The 12,415-nt window shown below is 42.5% G+C and overlaps 1 protein-coding gene across 1 annotated transcript in view; it reads right to left on the minus strand.

The window, feature by feature from the left end:
- Rb1 (RB transcriptional corepressor 1) overlaps positions 1-11,465 on the minus strand; it is a 133,645-nt gene extending 122,180 nt beyond the window's left edge. The window contains exons 1-2 of the mRNA XM_021645595.2: positions 11,142-11,465; positions 7,576-7,702 (exon numbers count right to left, since the gene is read on the minus strand). Of these exons, the coding sequence (XP_021501270.1) occupies positions 7,576-7,702; positions 11,142-11,278 (264 nt within the window). The 5' untranslated portion in view covers positions 11,279-11,465. The remainder of the gene's footprint in view (positions 1-7,575; positions 7,703-11,141) is intronic.
- Positions 11,466-12,415: the final 950 nt, after the last annotated feature.

Consider the following 12,415-nt stretch of genomic DNA (forward strand, 5'->3'; position numbering starts at 1 on the left):
ATTGAATTGCCTATGTCAAGCCCACAAGATAACCTTTTACAATAAGACAAATTTTATTTAAAAAAACAACAACAAAACGTGTGCAGAGTTTGACTCAGTAAATTAATTTGTATGTACTCAATATGTGTTAATTTTTTTTAATATTCACACTGATTTCAAGATTTGCAATTACTGATAGCCCATTTTACATATGAGACAATCAAGGATTGGAGACTTTAGGTAGTTTGTTCAGTTTGTTTAACAGTGTGGAGCTACTCCATGGTAGACTTCAAACTTGAAACAGTTCATTATGACTAGAAATCTTAGCTCATCCTCTCTCAATAACGCCACTCTCAAATGCCAAAAAGGGTTCCCCTAAGTTACTACATTCCTCTTGTTTCCAAGAAAAGACAACTGGGACTACAACAGCTGCTTTGCAAACAGGTTCACTCTGTCTTTGCATTTGCTTCTCAGGGCACATCCATTATTCTCAGGCCAACCCTTAAACATTAAACACTTAAAATATTGAAAAGAAGGGGTCTGCTGAATTGCAGCAGAACAACAGAACAGTCCTCCACACCTCCACAAATGTATCTAGTCCTAAAAGTAACAGAAAGTCCTCTGTTGTCTTTCTTCCCCATACAATCAGAAATGGATTCATATATTCTAGTTCCTATCATGACTTCCTCGAGAAGTAATATTTTAAATTATGGTAGTTCTAAGGAAAGGGAGAAACAGAGCCAGGAAGAGAAAGGTGTAAGGCAAGAAAGCAGTCACATTTATTTGTACATAATTAATTCTACAGCCCAAAATGGTTTCTGTTATTCTATTACTGTCAGGACACCTTAACGTAAGGCCGAGGGAAATGTGAATTGGCCCAGCCAGCCTTACCATATGACATGGCCAGCTAGAACACGCCAGCGTATACGCCCAAAGGACGCAAAGTCAATGTCCAACAGATACACTTGCACATCCATATTTACTGAAGCACTGTTCCCAGTGGCCACAGGATTTTAGCAGCCTGTGTGTCTATCAACAGATGAATGGATAAAGAAGTTGTATACATATACAGGATAGTTTTGGTGAACAAAATCATGCTGGAACTGAATCATCAAATTAAGAAAATTAAACCAGACTCAGAAATATGAACATCTTATATTTTCCTTCATTTGTGGATCCTAGATTTTTACATAAACACAGAAACCTACTTGTTTGTATATGTTTAATATGAAACCAGAAAGCAAAATGGGAAAGTAAAAAGGGACTAGTACAAGGGGGGGGGGGAGCAGATAGAGGGGAGGAGGAGAGAACATGAAGAGGTGAATAGTCTCAAAGTATAAAATATACTTGAAATAAGTTATTTTATAAAGCCCATTACCATATACAGTGACTATATGTCAATTATAAAACAAAGGCGGGCCAGCAAGGAACTTAAGTATCAAAGCACTTGTCACCTTATTCTCCGGAGACAGGGTCTCTCATTAAACCTGGAGCTGCACTGGCAACCAGCAAACCCCAGTGATCCTACCAGCAACACCTCCCTCTCTCTCCCTGTCTCCTTCTCTCTCTTCCCTTCCCCCTCCCTCTTCTGTCTCCTCTTCCCTCCCTCTCCCCGCTCCCCCTTCTCTCTCTGTCTCTGTCTCTCTCTCTCTCTCTCACACACACACACACACAGACACACACACACTGAGATTATGGGTGCAAATGGCTACACCTAGATTTCTTTTAAGTTGTGTTTTGGGAATTCAAATTTGGATCCTTGTGACCCAATGAATTATCTCCCTATACCCTCCCCAAAGGCATTTTCTAAGTAAAGTTTGTTGACTACTGATTGGTATATATTAACAAATTATATTGTTGAGGTTCATATTATTAACCTTGAACTTCAAAATTTCTACATAATTCCCTATCAGGTAAGTTTTGTTTTCAATCAGGTTTACAGGAATGATTCATCCAGATTTCTTAAGAAAGGAGAGGTCTCGTCCTGGAGTTTCTAGGACCATTACTATTTGTATCAAATTTATTTTTTAAATGATTATTGTTGTTAGTATTATTATTAGTTTTTATGTGTGGGTATGTTGCCTGCAAGCATGTTGTGTACCACATGCACCTCTGGTGCCCACAGATGCCAGAGGAGAGCATCAGATCCCCTGGAATTAGAGTTTTAGCCACCATGGGGATGCTAAGAATTGAACCCAGGTCCTCTGGAACAGAAGCCAGTGTTCTTAACTGCTAAGCCATCCCTCCAGGCTCTATTTTATTATTTTTAATTATGTACATGCATGGGTATATACATAAGTTCAGATGCCTATTACATTTAATTCTCTGGATCTGAAGTTACAAGTGGTTGTGAGACACCTGACCTAAGCAGGCAGTCTCTATAAGAGCAGTACTCACCCTTAACTGTTGAAACAACTTCAGCACACATACATATACACATATAGACACACACACACACACACACACACACACGCACTAAGACAGGGTTTTCACTGGCTAGCCTGGCGTTTGCTGTGTAACCAGGATGGCCTCAAACTCAAAGAAATCACTGTGCTTCTGCCTCAAGAATACTAGGACTAAGGCATGTGCCACCATGCCTGCCTCTATTTGTTTCAATGTTTAAAAAGGATTACTCGAGGTTTAAAATATATGACTTAAAAAAATAATCTAAGTTCCAAACTAAAGGCACTTTCTCTTTAGTAATAAAATACAAAGAAATAAAATATTGAGTACTTTTAAAAGTTTGTAGATTTTTGACTCAGTGAATTAACTTGTGAGAATTTATTCAAAGAAAAAGATCAGAGAGCCATTAATTTAATTATTTAGCAATTATCAAGAACTTGCTATATGGAGAAATTATTCCTATGAAGGGTATATAGATTTTTATAGCATAAACAAGTTAGTTTAAAAAAAAAACTAAATACCCAACAATTAAGATTTTTTTTCCAAAAATCCAGTAGTTATTATTACCAAATAAAGTTTACATATTTATATAATTTAATAACCTAAGGAAATGTCCATTATAGAGTATGCATGAGGCCCTGACCCTGAGCACAGCAATGGATAACCTGAACTTGAGGACACACCCTGTAATTCACTCAGGGCAAAAATTCAAGGTTACCCTTGGCTACTACATAGTGAATGCAAGGTCAGCCTGCACTTTATGAGATCCTATCTCAGAAAAAAAGAAATACAACTTTAAAACTTCAATACAAACTATTCAAAAGAAAATGAAAAATAAAGATATAAGAGAGCTTACATTAGGCTCTGATGAAATCCATAAAGGACATAGCTTCAACAATTCATGTTCCTCACCCAAATTCCTGGGACATCTAGAAGACATGGATAAATGCCTAGAGCTATATAAGCTACAAAAATTAAAGTAAAAAGATGTGAGTAAGAAAAATAGATCCTAGAAAGCAATGAGATTAAAGCAGTATAAAAACTTTCCAAAAGAAGCCAGATAGATTCCACAGGTAACCAGATAGATTCACTGCCATCTCTACAAAACTCTTAGAAAATACCTAACACCAACACTATTGTCTGTTCCTCACAACAAAAGGGAACAGACACTATGAAACTCACTTTACTAAGCCAATATTAGTCTAATACCGAGTCCAGATAAGAATATGATAACAAAAAAGAAAACCATATACCAATTTCTCTGTAAAAATTCTCAATAAAATTCTTGCAAATTAAATCCATAGGACACAAAGAAAATCATTCACCATGACCAAGCTGGTTTCATCCCAGGGACACATAGTTGATTCAACATATGAAAACTGGTATTTAAAATAACTGCACCTAATGACAAAAATCATGATTAGCTTATAAAAGCAGAAAGTTTTTTGTTTTTTGTTTTTTGTTTTTTTTTACAAAGTTCACATCCCTTCCTGATAAATTCTGCAGACAGGATAAAAGGGTAGTGCAGTTGGTAAAGTGTCTGCTTTATATACATGAGAACCTGAGTCAGACCCTTAGAATGAATAATAATAATAATAATGAGGACCAAGCATGTTGCATGTATTTGTAATCCCAATAGTGGAGAGGCAGATCCCTGGCATTCACTGGCCATCTAGCCTAGCCTACTTACTGAGTAAGCTCCAGACCTATAAGAAATTCTGTCTCAAAAAAAAAAAAAAAAAAAAAACAGTGAAGAAGAAGGTAAGGCATCTGAAGAAGGGCACACTGAAGGTTATCCTCTGGCCTTCACATGCATACACACCTGAACACCACATCATACCACACACACACACACACACAGAGAGAGAGAGAGAGAGAGAGAGAGAGAGAGAGAGAAGAGAGAGAACGCCCTGGAGAAACTAGGAATATAAGAAACATATCTCAACACAACAAAAGCTACACACCTATGGCAAACATTGTTCTAATTAGGGAATAATTTAAAGCATTTCCTTTAAAATTAGGAATAAGGTAAAGGTATCCACTCAATATACTGCAGTTCTGGCTAGGCCAATAAAACAAGAGAAAGAAATAAAAGAGATACAAATAGAAGGGGAAGAAATTAAAGAATACGTATTTGCCAAAGATATGATCCTATATTTTAAAGACTCCAGCAGAAAATTGTTAGATGTGATAAATACTCTCAACACAGTAGCAGAATATAAAATCAACACACAAAAATAAGTGCCTTTCTACATACCAGTAGCTAACTTGACAAGAATCAGTAAGAAAAGATCCCATTCCTAATAGCTTCAAGAGCATGGTGGGACACAACTTTAATCCAGCATTTGGGAGGTAAAGGCAGGTAGATCTCTGTGATTCAAGGCTGCCTGGTCTACATAGTGAGTTTCAGGTCATTTAGAGTTACACAGCAAGACGTCATTTAGAACAAACAAATAAGACAAAAAATAATAGCTTAAAAAAAATAAAATGCCTTGGAATCAACCTAACCAAAGTGGTAAAAGACTTCTACAATTAAAACTTTAAAACACTTAAGAAAGATGAAGATTAAAAACAAACAAAAAAAACCACAAAAAAGTCTTGTTCTCTTGAATTAGCAGAATTAATACTGTGAAAATAGATATATTACCAAAAATACCTACAGAATCAATGCAATGCCAGCTCAATTTTCAGTGACATTCTTCACAAAACTAGGATGATGTTAGTTTATAATATTAATTTGAAGTGTAATATTAATTTCAATGTAGCATCCCTGGGAAAAAGTCTTCAGGAGTTATATAGATCAGATTGGCCTGTGGACTTGGCTATGGTTGGAATTGTCTTCATTGCTGGGTAAAGACACACCCTGTGTTTTAATTGAAATAGGAAGACCCAGCCAACATGTAGGCAGCACAATTGTACAATTTTGGTCACTGAACTATGTAAGTAAGAGTAGAGAGAGTTATGGGTACTGGTATGAATGCATTTACCCCTCTCTGCTCTTTACTGTGGATGTGATATGACCAGTTGTTTTAAGTTCCTGCCTCCTTGACTTCCTTGCTATGATGGAGGATAGCCTGAAATTGTGACTTAAAATAAACCTTTCTCTCCTAAGTTGTTTCCTGTCAGAGTATTTTATCACAGCAACAGAAAAGAAACTAGGAGGTAGAATGACAAAAGATCTTGAATAACCAAAGAAAACTATACTGTAAAACCATAGTAACAAAAACTGTATGATACTGGCACAGAAATACATAGACCAACATAGAGAAGTCCAAATTAAACCTATACAGTTATAGAGGGGGAAAAAAGCCTCTTCAAATGATGCTGGCATAACGGGACATCTACCTGCAAGAGAACTAGATCCATATCTTTTGCCCCATACCAGGCCAATGAGATGACTGTATGGGTAAAGGCACTTGTTCAGCCCGATAACCTGCATTCCATTCTACAACCCGCAAAGCAGAAGAACTGACTCCTGAAAGATGTCCTCTGATTGCCACACATGCACTATGCCAATGCAAGCATGCCTGTACACACACATGCACACACACTAAATAAATTGTAATAAAGACCAATGCAAAGGTAGGTGCAGTGGGGCATACCTTTAATCCCAGCACTTTGAGAGGCAGAGTCATGCAGATCTGTGAGTTGGAAGCCAGCCTGGTCTACATAGTGTGCTTCAGGACAGCCAGAGCTACATACTAAGAGCCTGTCTCAAAAAGGAAAAAAAAAATCGATACAAAATGAATCAGACTTAAATATACAACCAGAAATCTTGAAACCACTTAGGAAGTACACAGACAAACTCTTGAAGACCTAGGTATAGACAAGTTTGCCCAAAGAGCATTCCACCAGCATGGAAGAGTTGACTGTGGGATTACGCAAAACTAAACAGCTTCTGCACAACACAGGAAACAGTCAGCAAAGAAGACAAAGCATACAGAGGAGGAGAAAATATTTACCAACTGTACATCTGATGGGATTAATTTCTAAAATCGATAAAGAGCCTCAAAAATTAAATATTATTAAAACAAACTACTCACTCAATACATAGGACAGTGAACTAACTAAGCACACAGGTCTCAGAAGAAGATATACATTTGAGCATTAAATATTTGACAAACATGTTCAACATCTTCAGCCATCAGGGAAACGCCATCTTGCCCGAGTCAGCAAGGTTAACATCAAAACAACAAATGTTAGCAGAGACGTGAGGAAAGAACCTTAGATACAGTCAGCGGTAGAGTTGGGCAACCACTATGCAAGTCAGCGTGAGGTTCCCAAAACTACCACTCCGCTACTGCATATATGTCTAAAAGCCTCCAAGTCAGAACGCCAAAGAGACACTTGCACATTCATGTTTCCTGCCATACTATTCACACCAGCTAAAAAACAGAACAAGTGTAAATGTCCACCAGTCCATGCACAGATAAAGAAAATGCAGACCACACATACAATAAAAATTTATTCAACCACAAAGAAAAATGAAATCATAGTATCTATACAAAAATGAATGCAACTGGAGATCATATTAATCAAAAAGACAAGTATGTTCTCTCTTATGAAGATTCTAAACTTAAATTTGTGTGCGTGCTTGCATGTAGGGAGGTCATGAAAGTTGAAGGGGGACATAAGAGGAGAGGAAGAGACATTTAAAGTGTAAGGGAAAAGAGTAACAGTATACATGCGACATGAAAGCAAGACACGCCATCTGGAAGTGAAAAGGGATGAGCAAATGGAAGACAGAGGGATGGGAAAGAAGAGTGGGGGAGGAGATGAACAGAGAAAGCAATAATGATGTATGAGTACAAAACTGTCACCGTGAAACCCATTACTCTGTATGCCAATTTAAAATGAAAATAAAAACAGAGCTAGTGAGCCAGCTCAACAGTTGAAGGTACTTGTCCTGCAGGCCTGGCAATCTGAGTTCAACTCCAGAACTCACATGAAAGTGGAAGAAGGAACACACACCACCGCCACCATCATTAGCATCAGCAGCAGAAGTTTTTAATTTAAAATAAAAATTAAAAACCTAAGAAACCATTACAATAAAAAGCATTTTAGTACCACCATAGGTTACACCTGGGAAGTGGAATTATTACTAACTTTTACTTTATATATATATATATATATATATATATATATTACTTTCTAGATTTTCAAAAAAAAATTAAACTCTAAAAATATCCTTACCAGGATTCCATCCACAGATGAAATTTTCTCCCAAGTTAACCAAGCTCTTTCTCTGACATGATCGGATACCTTTAACTTCTGGCATAATGCAGTAAATTCAGGTTCTTCAATTTCTTCAAACTCAAGCCTACCAATTGAAACAGTTACAAAATAGATATACATGAATCAAACCGATTAAGTAAATACTTGTTTCTATAGTTTTCACATATCAGCACTGTTTTGAAAGAGACCATCTCTAAGTTCTTTAAGGTCTTATTTTATCTCTGAGAAACATTACACACCATTTAAACATATGCTTATCTTTTTCATAGTGTTTCCAAAATAAGAATACCACAAAGTGAAAGACAGCGGCTGGCATGGTGAACCAAATATACTCCAGAGCTTTGTGAAAGAAACTGAGTCCAAAAGCTAAAGCACTCTGAGATGGGACAATTGTCACAGAAGAAAAAAAAAAAAAAAAAAAAAGGAACCACATCACAGTCAATTCAGTTCCAGTGACCATGGCAAACTGTAACCTGTACTTACTGGGTCATATATTCTCTCTTTCTTCTTGTGTTTCTCAGTGATGACTGACTTGATAGAAACTATTGCATCACATAGTTCTATCTCTTTGACCTTTCTTAACCATAATCTTTTAATTCACAGCTAATTATTTTCAGTGTGTATTTGACCTATAATAAGACACGATGGAGACTTAACTCTTGAGAAATTACTGTGATCCTACACAAAATACCTTTTGTGTGGTTTTATTGGATTCCCAATCAGCCATACTTGGCAAGTATCCCCATTCATGTTTTACACATCTACCACATCAGAGAAATTAAAGCAGTCTCTAAAAGCATAGCAAGTGAGAAGTAACCAGGCTATAAACCCTGCAGTCTAACTCCCTCATCCATGTCCCTGACCACTTTTTCCAGCTGAGCGACTCCTCCTTCAAAGCATAATTCTGCATATTTCATTAATGACAGTGCCTTGCAGTTCCCTAGTCTCAGCTTCCATTCCACCTACAGTACTTAGGACAGAGATAATGTAAAAGGAATACATCTCAACTGTAAAAGAAGACCATTAGTGGAAGTGCAGATGAACTGGGCTGCACCCAGCCCTAAGCCATATTTTCTAAGCTTCAGGCTACGGCAGTCCTCTTACCCTTGCTAAGAACAGTCATGTGCTACATGACATTTCAGTCAACAAGGCAGTTTACAACACGGTCCTATAAGGTAATGATGGAGCAGAAACTCATTTAGAGGACATCTTAAGCAGTATAACACTGTAGCACAATGTATTTGCTGCCTGTGCATTTAGGGGGATGCTGCTGTCAGCAAGCCTGCAACACTGCCACTGTAGGAAATGACAGCATATACAACTACAAGCAGCACACAATACCTAAAACGATTGTTTCTTGCCATGCGAGAGCTTTATCATTATTTTACAGCATATTTCTATTATTAAAAAGTAAAATTTACTGCATAACTCTATGCTTTGTTACACTGGCAGCAGCCTTATATTTGCAGTGTTTACCACCTCTCTTGGCTGCAGCAAGATGGCACAATGACTGATCTATATACCATCGATATTTGCTTAAGTGCACTCTGCAATGACTGCACAAAATTCATTTAATGGCACAGTTCAGAGGATGAAGCAAATCCCCACGGTGAAGCACACGTGACTGTAGGTAATTCAGAGATCAACTGGAAATGCTTATGAGAATCTCTGTGGCAATGAGTAACCAACTCTATATCCTTGAGAGTTTTAACTTACAGGAGTTTTTCAGAGTTCCCCGAAGGTAAAAGTTATATATAAAAGTGAAAGAAACTGGGTCCTTCTTTCCCCAGTCAATGACCAGAACTTCAATGTGTATATTTACTTTACAATAATCAAGAAGAATTCCAAAGCTGTGTAGATGGCACGGAATCTTTTAGAATACATGTTTATGCTCTTTCTAAGGGGAAACGTCCACACACTGGATACATCGTAGTTTAATTAGAAACGAAAGCAAACTCTACCCTGAAACAGTCTCCAAACAGTTTGAATTCTGTATTTATTTTCTAATGAGTAAGATTTTATTTGATCCCTAAGAAAATCCACTTAATGCACACTTACACAGACCATTTCCAAAACTATTTCAGTCTGTTAGGATTTGACCTGAAGTCTGCTACAAGTCTGGGACACACAAAGAACCTCGATGCTCAGTGAAGAGAAGGGAGCTTGGTAGCCCAGCAGGGATTGTATGCCCACAACCCCAGCAGTGGGGATGATGAGGCAGGAGAATAGAGAGCTCAATGCTCTGGGGTACAGAGGCAGAGTACTGAAAAAAAAAGTCCGGGACTTCATAGGCTGGAAATGAGTGAGAAGACGGTGAGGGATAAAACCAGTTCCCATTCTGCAATAGACCTATAGTCTCAAAATAAAACTAGTGCCGACAATAACAACCATCGTATTGTTTCAATTTCTGTTCAATTGTTTCTGTTACCTAATTTACGCAGTAGCACAGTCAAGAAAAATAAAACGTTGAAATACAATAAATATCTTTCCGCCGTTCCTATTGGATGCACATGTAGTTAAGTTTGGATTCCATTTAATAAATGCAGAGAAAAGTTATTTGGTACATAGTACCAAAAACAAGACCAAAAGGACGGGGGGCGGGAGGGGTTGGTGGATGCGACACGAGGGTCCTTGTAGGCTCAAAGGCAAAAAGGCAAGAATTAATGAAGCAGGCTGCGGCCAATCAGCGCGCAATAAGAGTCCTACCCTGAAAAGAAAAGGGGAGCAAAGTTTAGAAACTTTCAAGCCCTTGCACTTAAACGTCTCATGAAACTTTTGCCCACATAGCAGTTCTTCTAAGAGTTATGCTCCACCAGTCTTCACAGATGGCTTTAAATCCCCAAGGCCTCGAAGCATTGTTCTAAAGAAACCCCCCCACAAAGCCCGGGAGCTGAGGACCCCTTGAGCAATTGACACCCACGACCCCGCGCTTCGCCTCCAAGGCTTTTTCTTGGCCTCTCCCAGGACCGGGCTGCCAATGCAGCGCAGGACCAGAGGAAAAGGCTCCCAACTGTTGCATCGGAGGACTGCAAAAGAGAAAGTCAACCGACCCCGGGGCGGGGGCGGGGGTGGGGGTGGGGGGGCCTCGGGCTCTCCATGGAATTGAAAAAGCAAGCAAGCAAACACCGATCGCCTTTTTTTTTTTTTTTTTTTTGGAGGGGGGCATATTTATTTCAATGCTTTTTGCGTCTGTCGGGGGCTCGCCAAGCCCCGCCGGCTCCGCGCCTGGGCGTCGCTGGAGCAGAGCCTGCACCTGTCACTTCGCTCGGCAGCAGGAGCCCCACCCGCTCGACACCTGTCAAGCCGCAGCCCAGACCCCTCCGGGATGCCCTTCCCGTCGCCCGCGAGCCCCGGGGATCCCTGTCACGGCGCCGCCGCCGCCCGGTGCAGCGAGGGGACCGAGGGCATCCCGGGGACGCCCGGGCGCCTCTCCTCCCGCCCAGCCCGGCCCCGCCGAGATGCGCCCCGCATCCCCGCGCCCTTCCGTCCCCTCCCCTCCCGCCCGCGGCCACCGCGCTCCTCACCTGGCCAGGGGCAGCTCTTCGGGGCTGCTGTCCTGCTCGGGGTCGTCGTCCCGAGGCGGCGGCGGCGGCGGCGGCGGCGGCGGCGGCGGGGGCTCGGCGGCGGCCGGCGCGGCTCTGCGCGGGGCTTTGGGCGGCATGACGCGCTGCGCGGGCCGGCGCGAGCGGGCGAGGGAGGCGCGCGGGGAGGCGGGCGGGCGCGCGCGCACGCCGGGCACGCCCCGTCCTCCCCCGACTCCCGTTACAAAAAATAATGGCAACGTTCCCCTGAGGAAAACCGGACGCGCCCGGCAACCGAGCGGCCCGGCCAACCGCGGGAAAACGTCACTTCCGCCCGCGGCGTCACGTCCGCGAGGTTCGCGGGCCGCGGGCGTCAAGAGGGGGACCGGGGCGGCGGCGGCGGAGGCGGCGGCGGCGGCGGCGGCCGGGGAGGGCGCGGGCGGGAAGCCGCGGGACAGCCGCGCCTGCCCGGGCCTGTCTCCGCCCGCGTCGGCCCGTGGGCGGCGCCAGCCGAGGCGGGGCGGGCCGCTCCAGGGAGCCGCGGCCTCTGGGCGATCGCCGGACGGGGCGCGCCCCTCGGCGGGCCCGCGCGGCCGGCAAAACAAAAACAAACGTGCCGGGCCAGTGGGAGGTGGGCTCGGCGGCGGGGTGGGCGGTCCCGGGTGGGGCCACGGCCGGCCTCCGGGAGACGTCGGGGGGTGGGGGCGGTTCAGGGAAGGGAAGAGGGGCGGTGGACGGAGTCCCGAGTGTGGAGCGAGTCTTTTTTGAGGTCGAGAACCGGAGGCGCCGCCGTCTGAGCTGGGCAGATCTTTTTGCACGAAGTGAGCTTTTGAGAAAACCAGTTGGCCGGCTGGACCGGACTTGGAAGCGAAAGCAGAAACCAGTTGACTGTGTCGGAGCGCCTGATCCGGCCTCCCTTTATAATTGCCCCCCAGAAACGGCCGGTCGGGCTGGGAAGGTCTGCATTCCACTTTGCGTGTTGAGAATGGCAGCTCGGGGACTTAATTGGCCCTTGTCACATAGCAGGTGGGTGGCAGAGGTCTTGAACCCCGGGAATAGTTGACTCACCGTGTCGCAGACGCACAGACATCAGAAAAGGGCATTCTAAAACCTACCGCCACCAAACGCCTGGCTCCCCAACCCCCCAACCGTGCCTCTTCTATTTGCTTTTCACCAGTCAGTCAACGTAATTTTCTCCCTTTGGCAGTCCTTATTGGTGGTTGTCACACAGCTCCCTAACTGAAGTGCTGTGAATAAAATACAGTTGTTGTTCTGGT

Source organism: Meriones unguiculatus, chromosome 9, assembly GCF_030254825.1.
Source record: "Meriones unguiculatus strain TT.TT164.6M chromosome 9, Bangor_MerUng_6.1, whole genome shotgun sequence".
NCBI classification, from domain to species: domain Eukaryota; kingdom Metazoa; phylum Chordata; class Mammalia; order Rodentia; family Muridae; genus Meriones; species Meriones unguiculatus.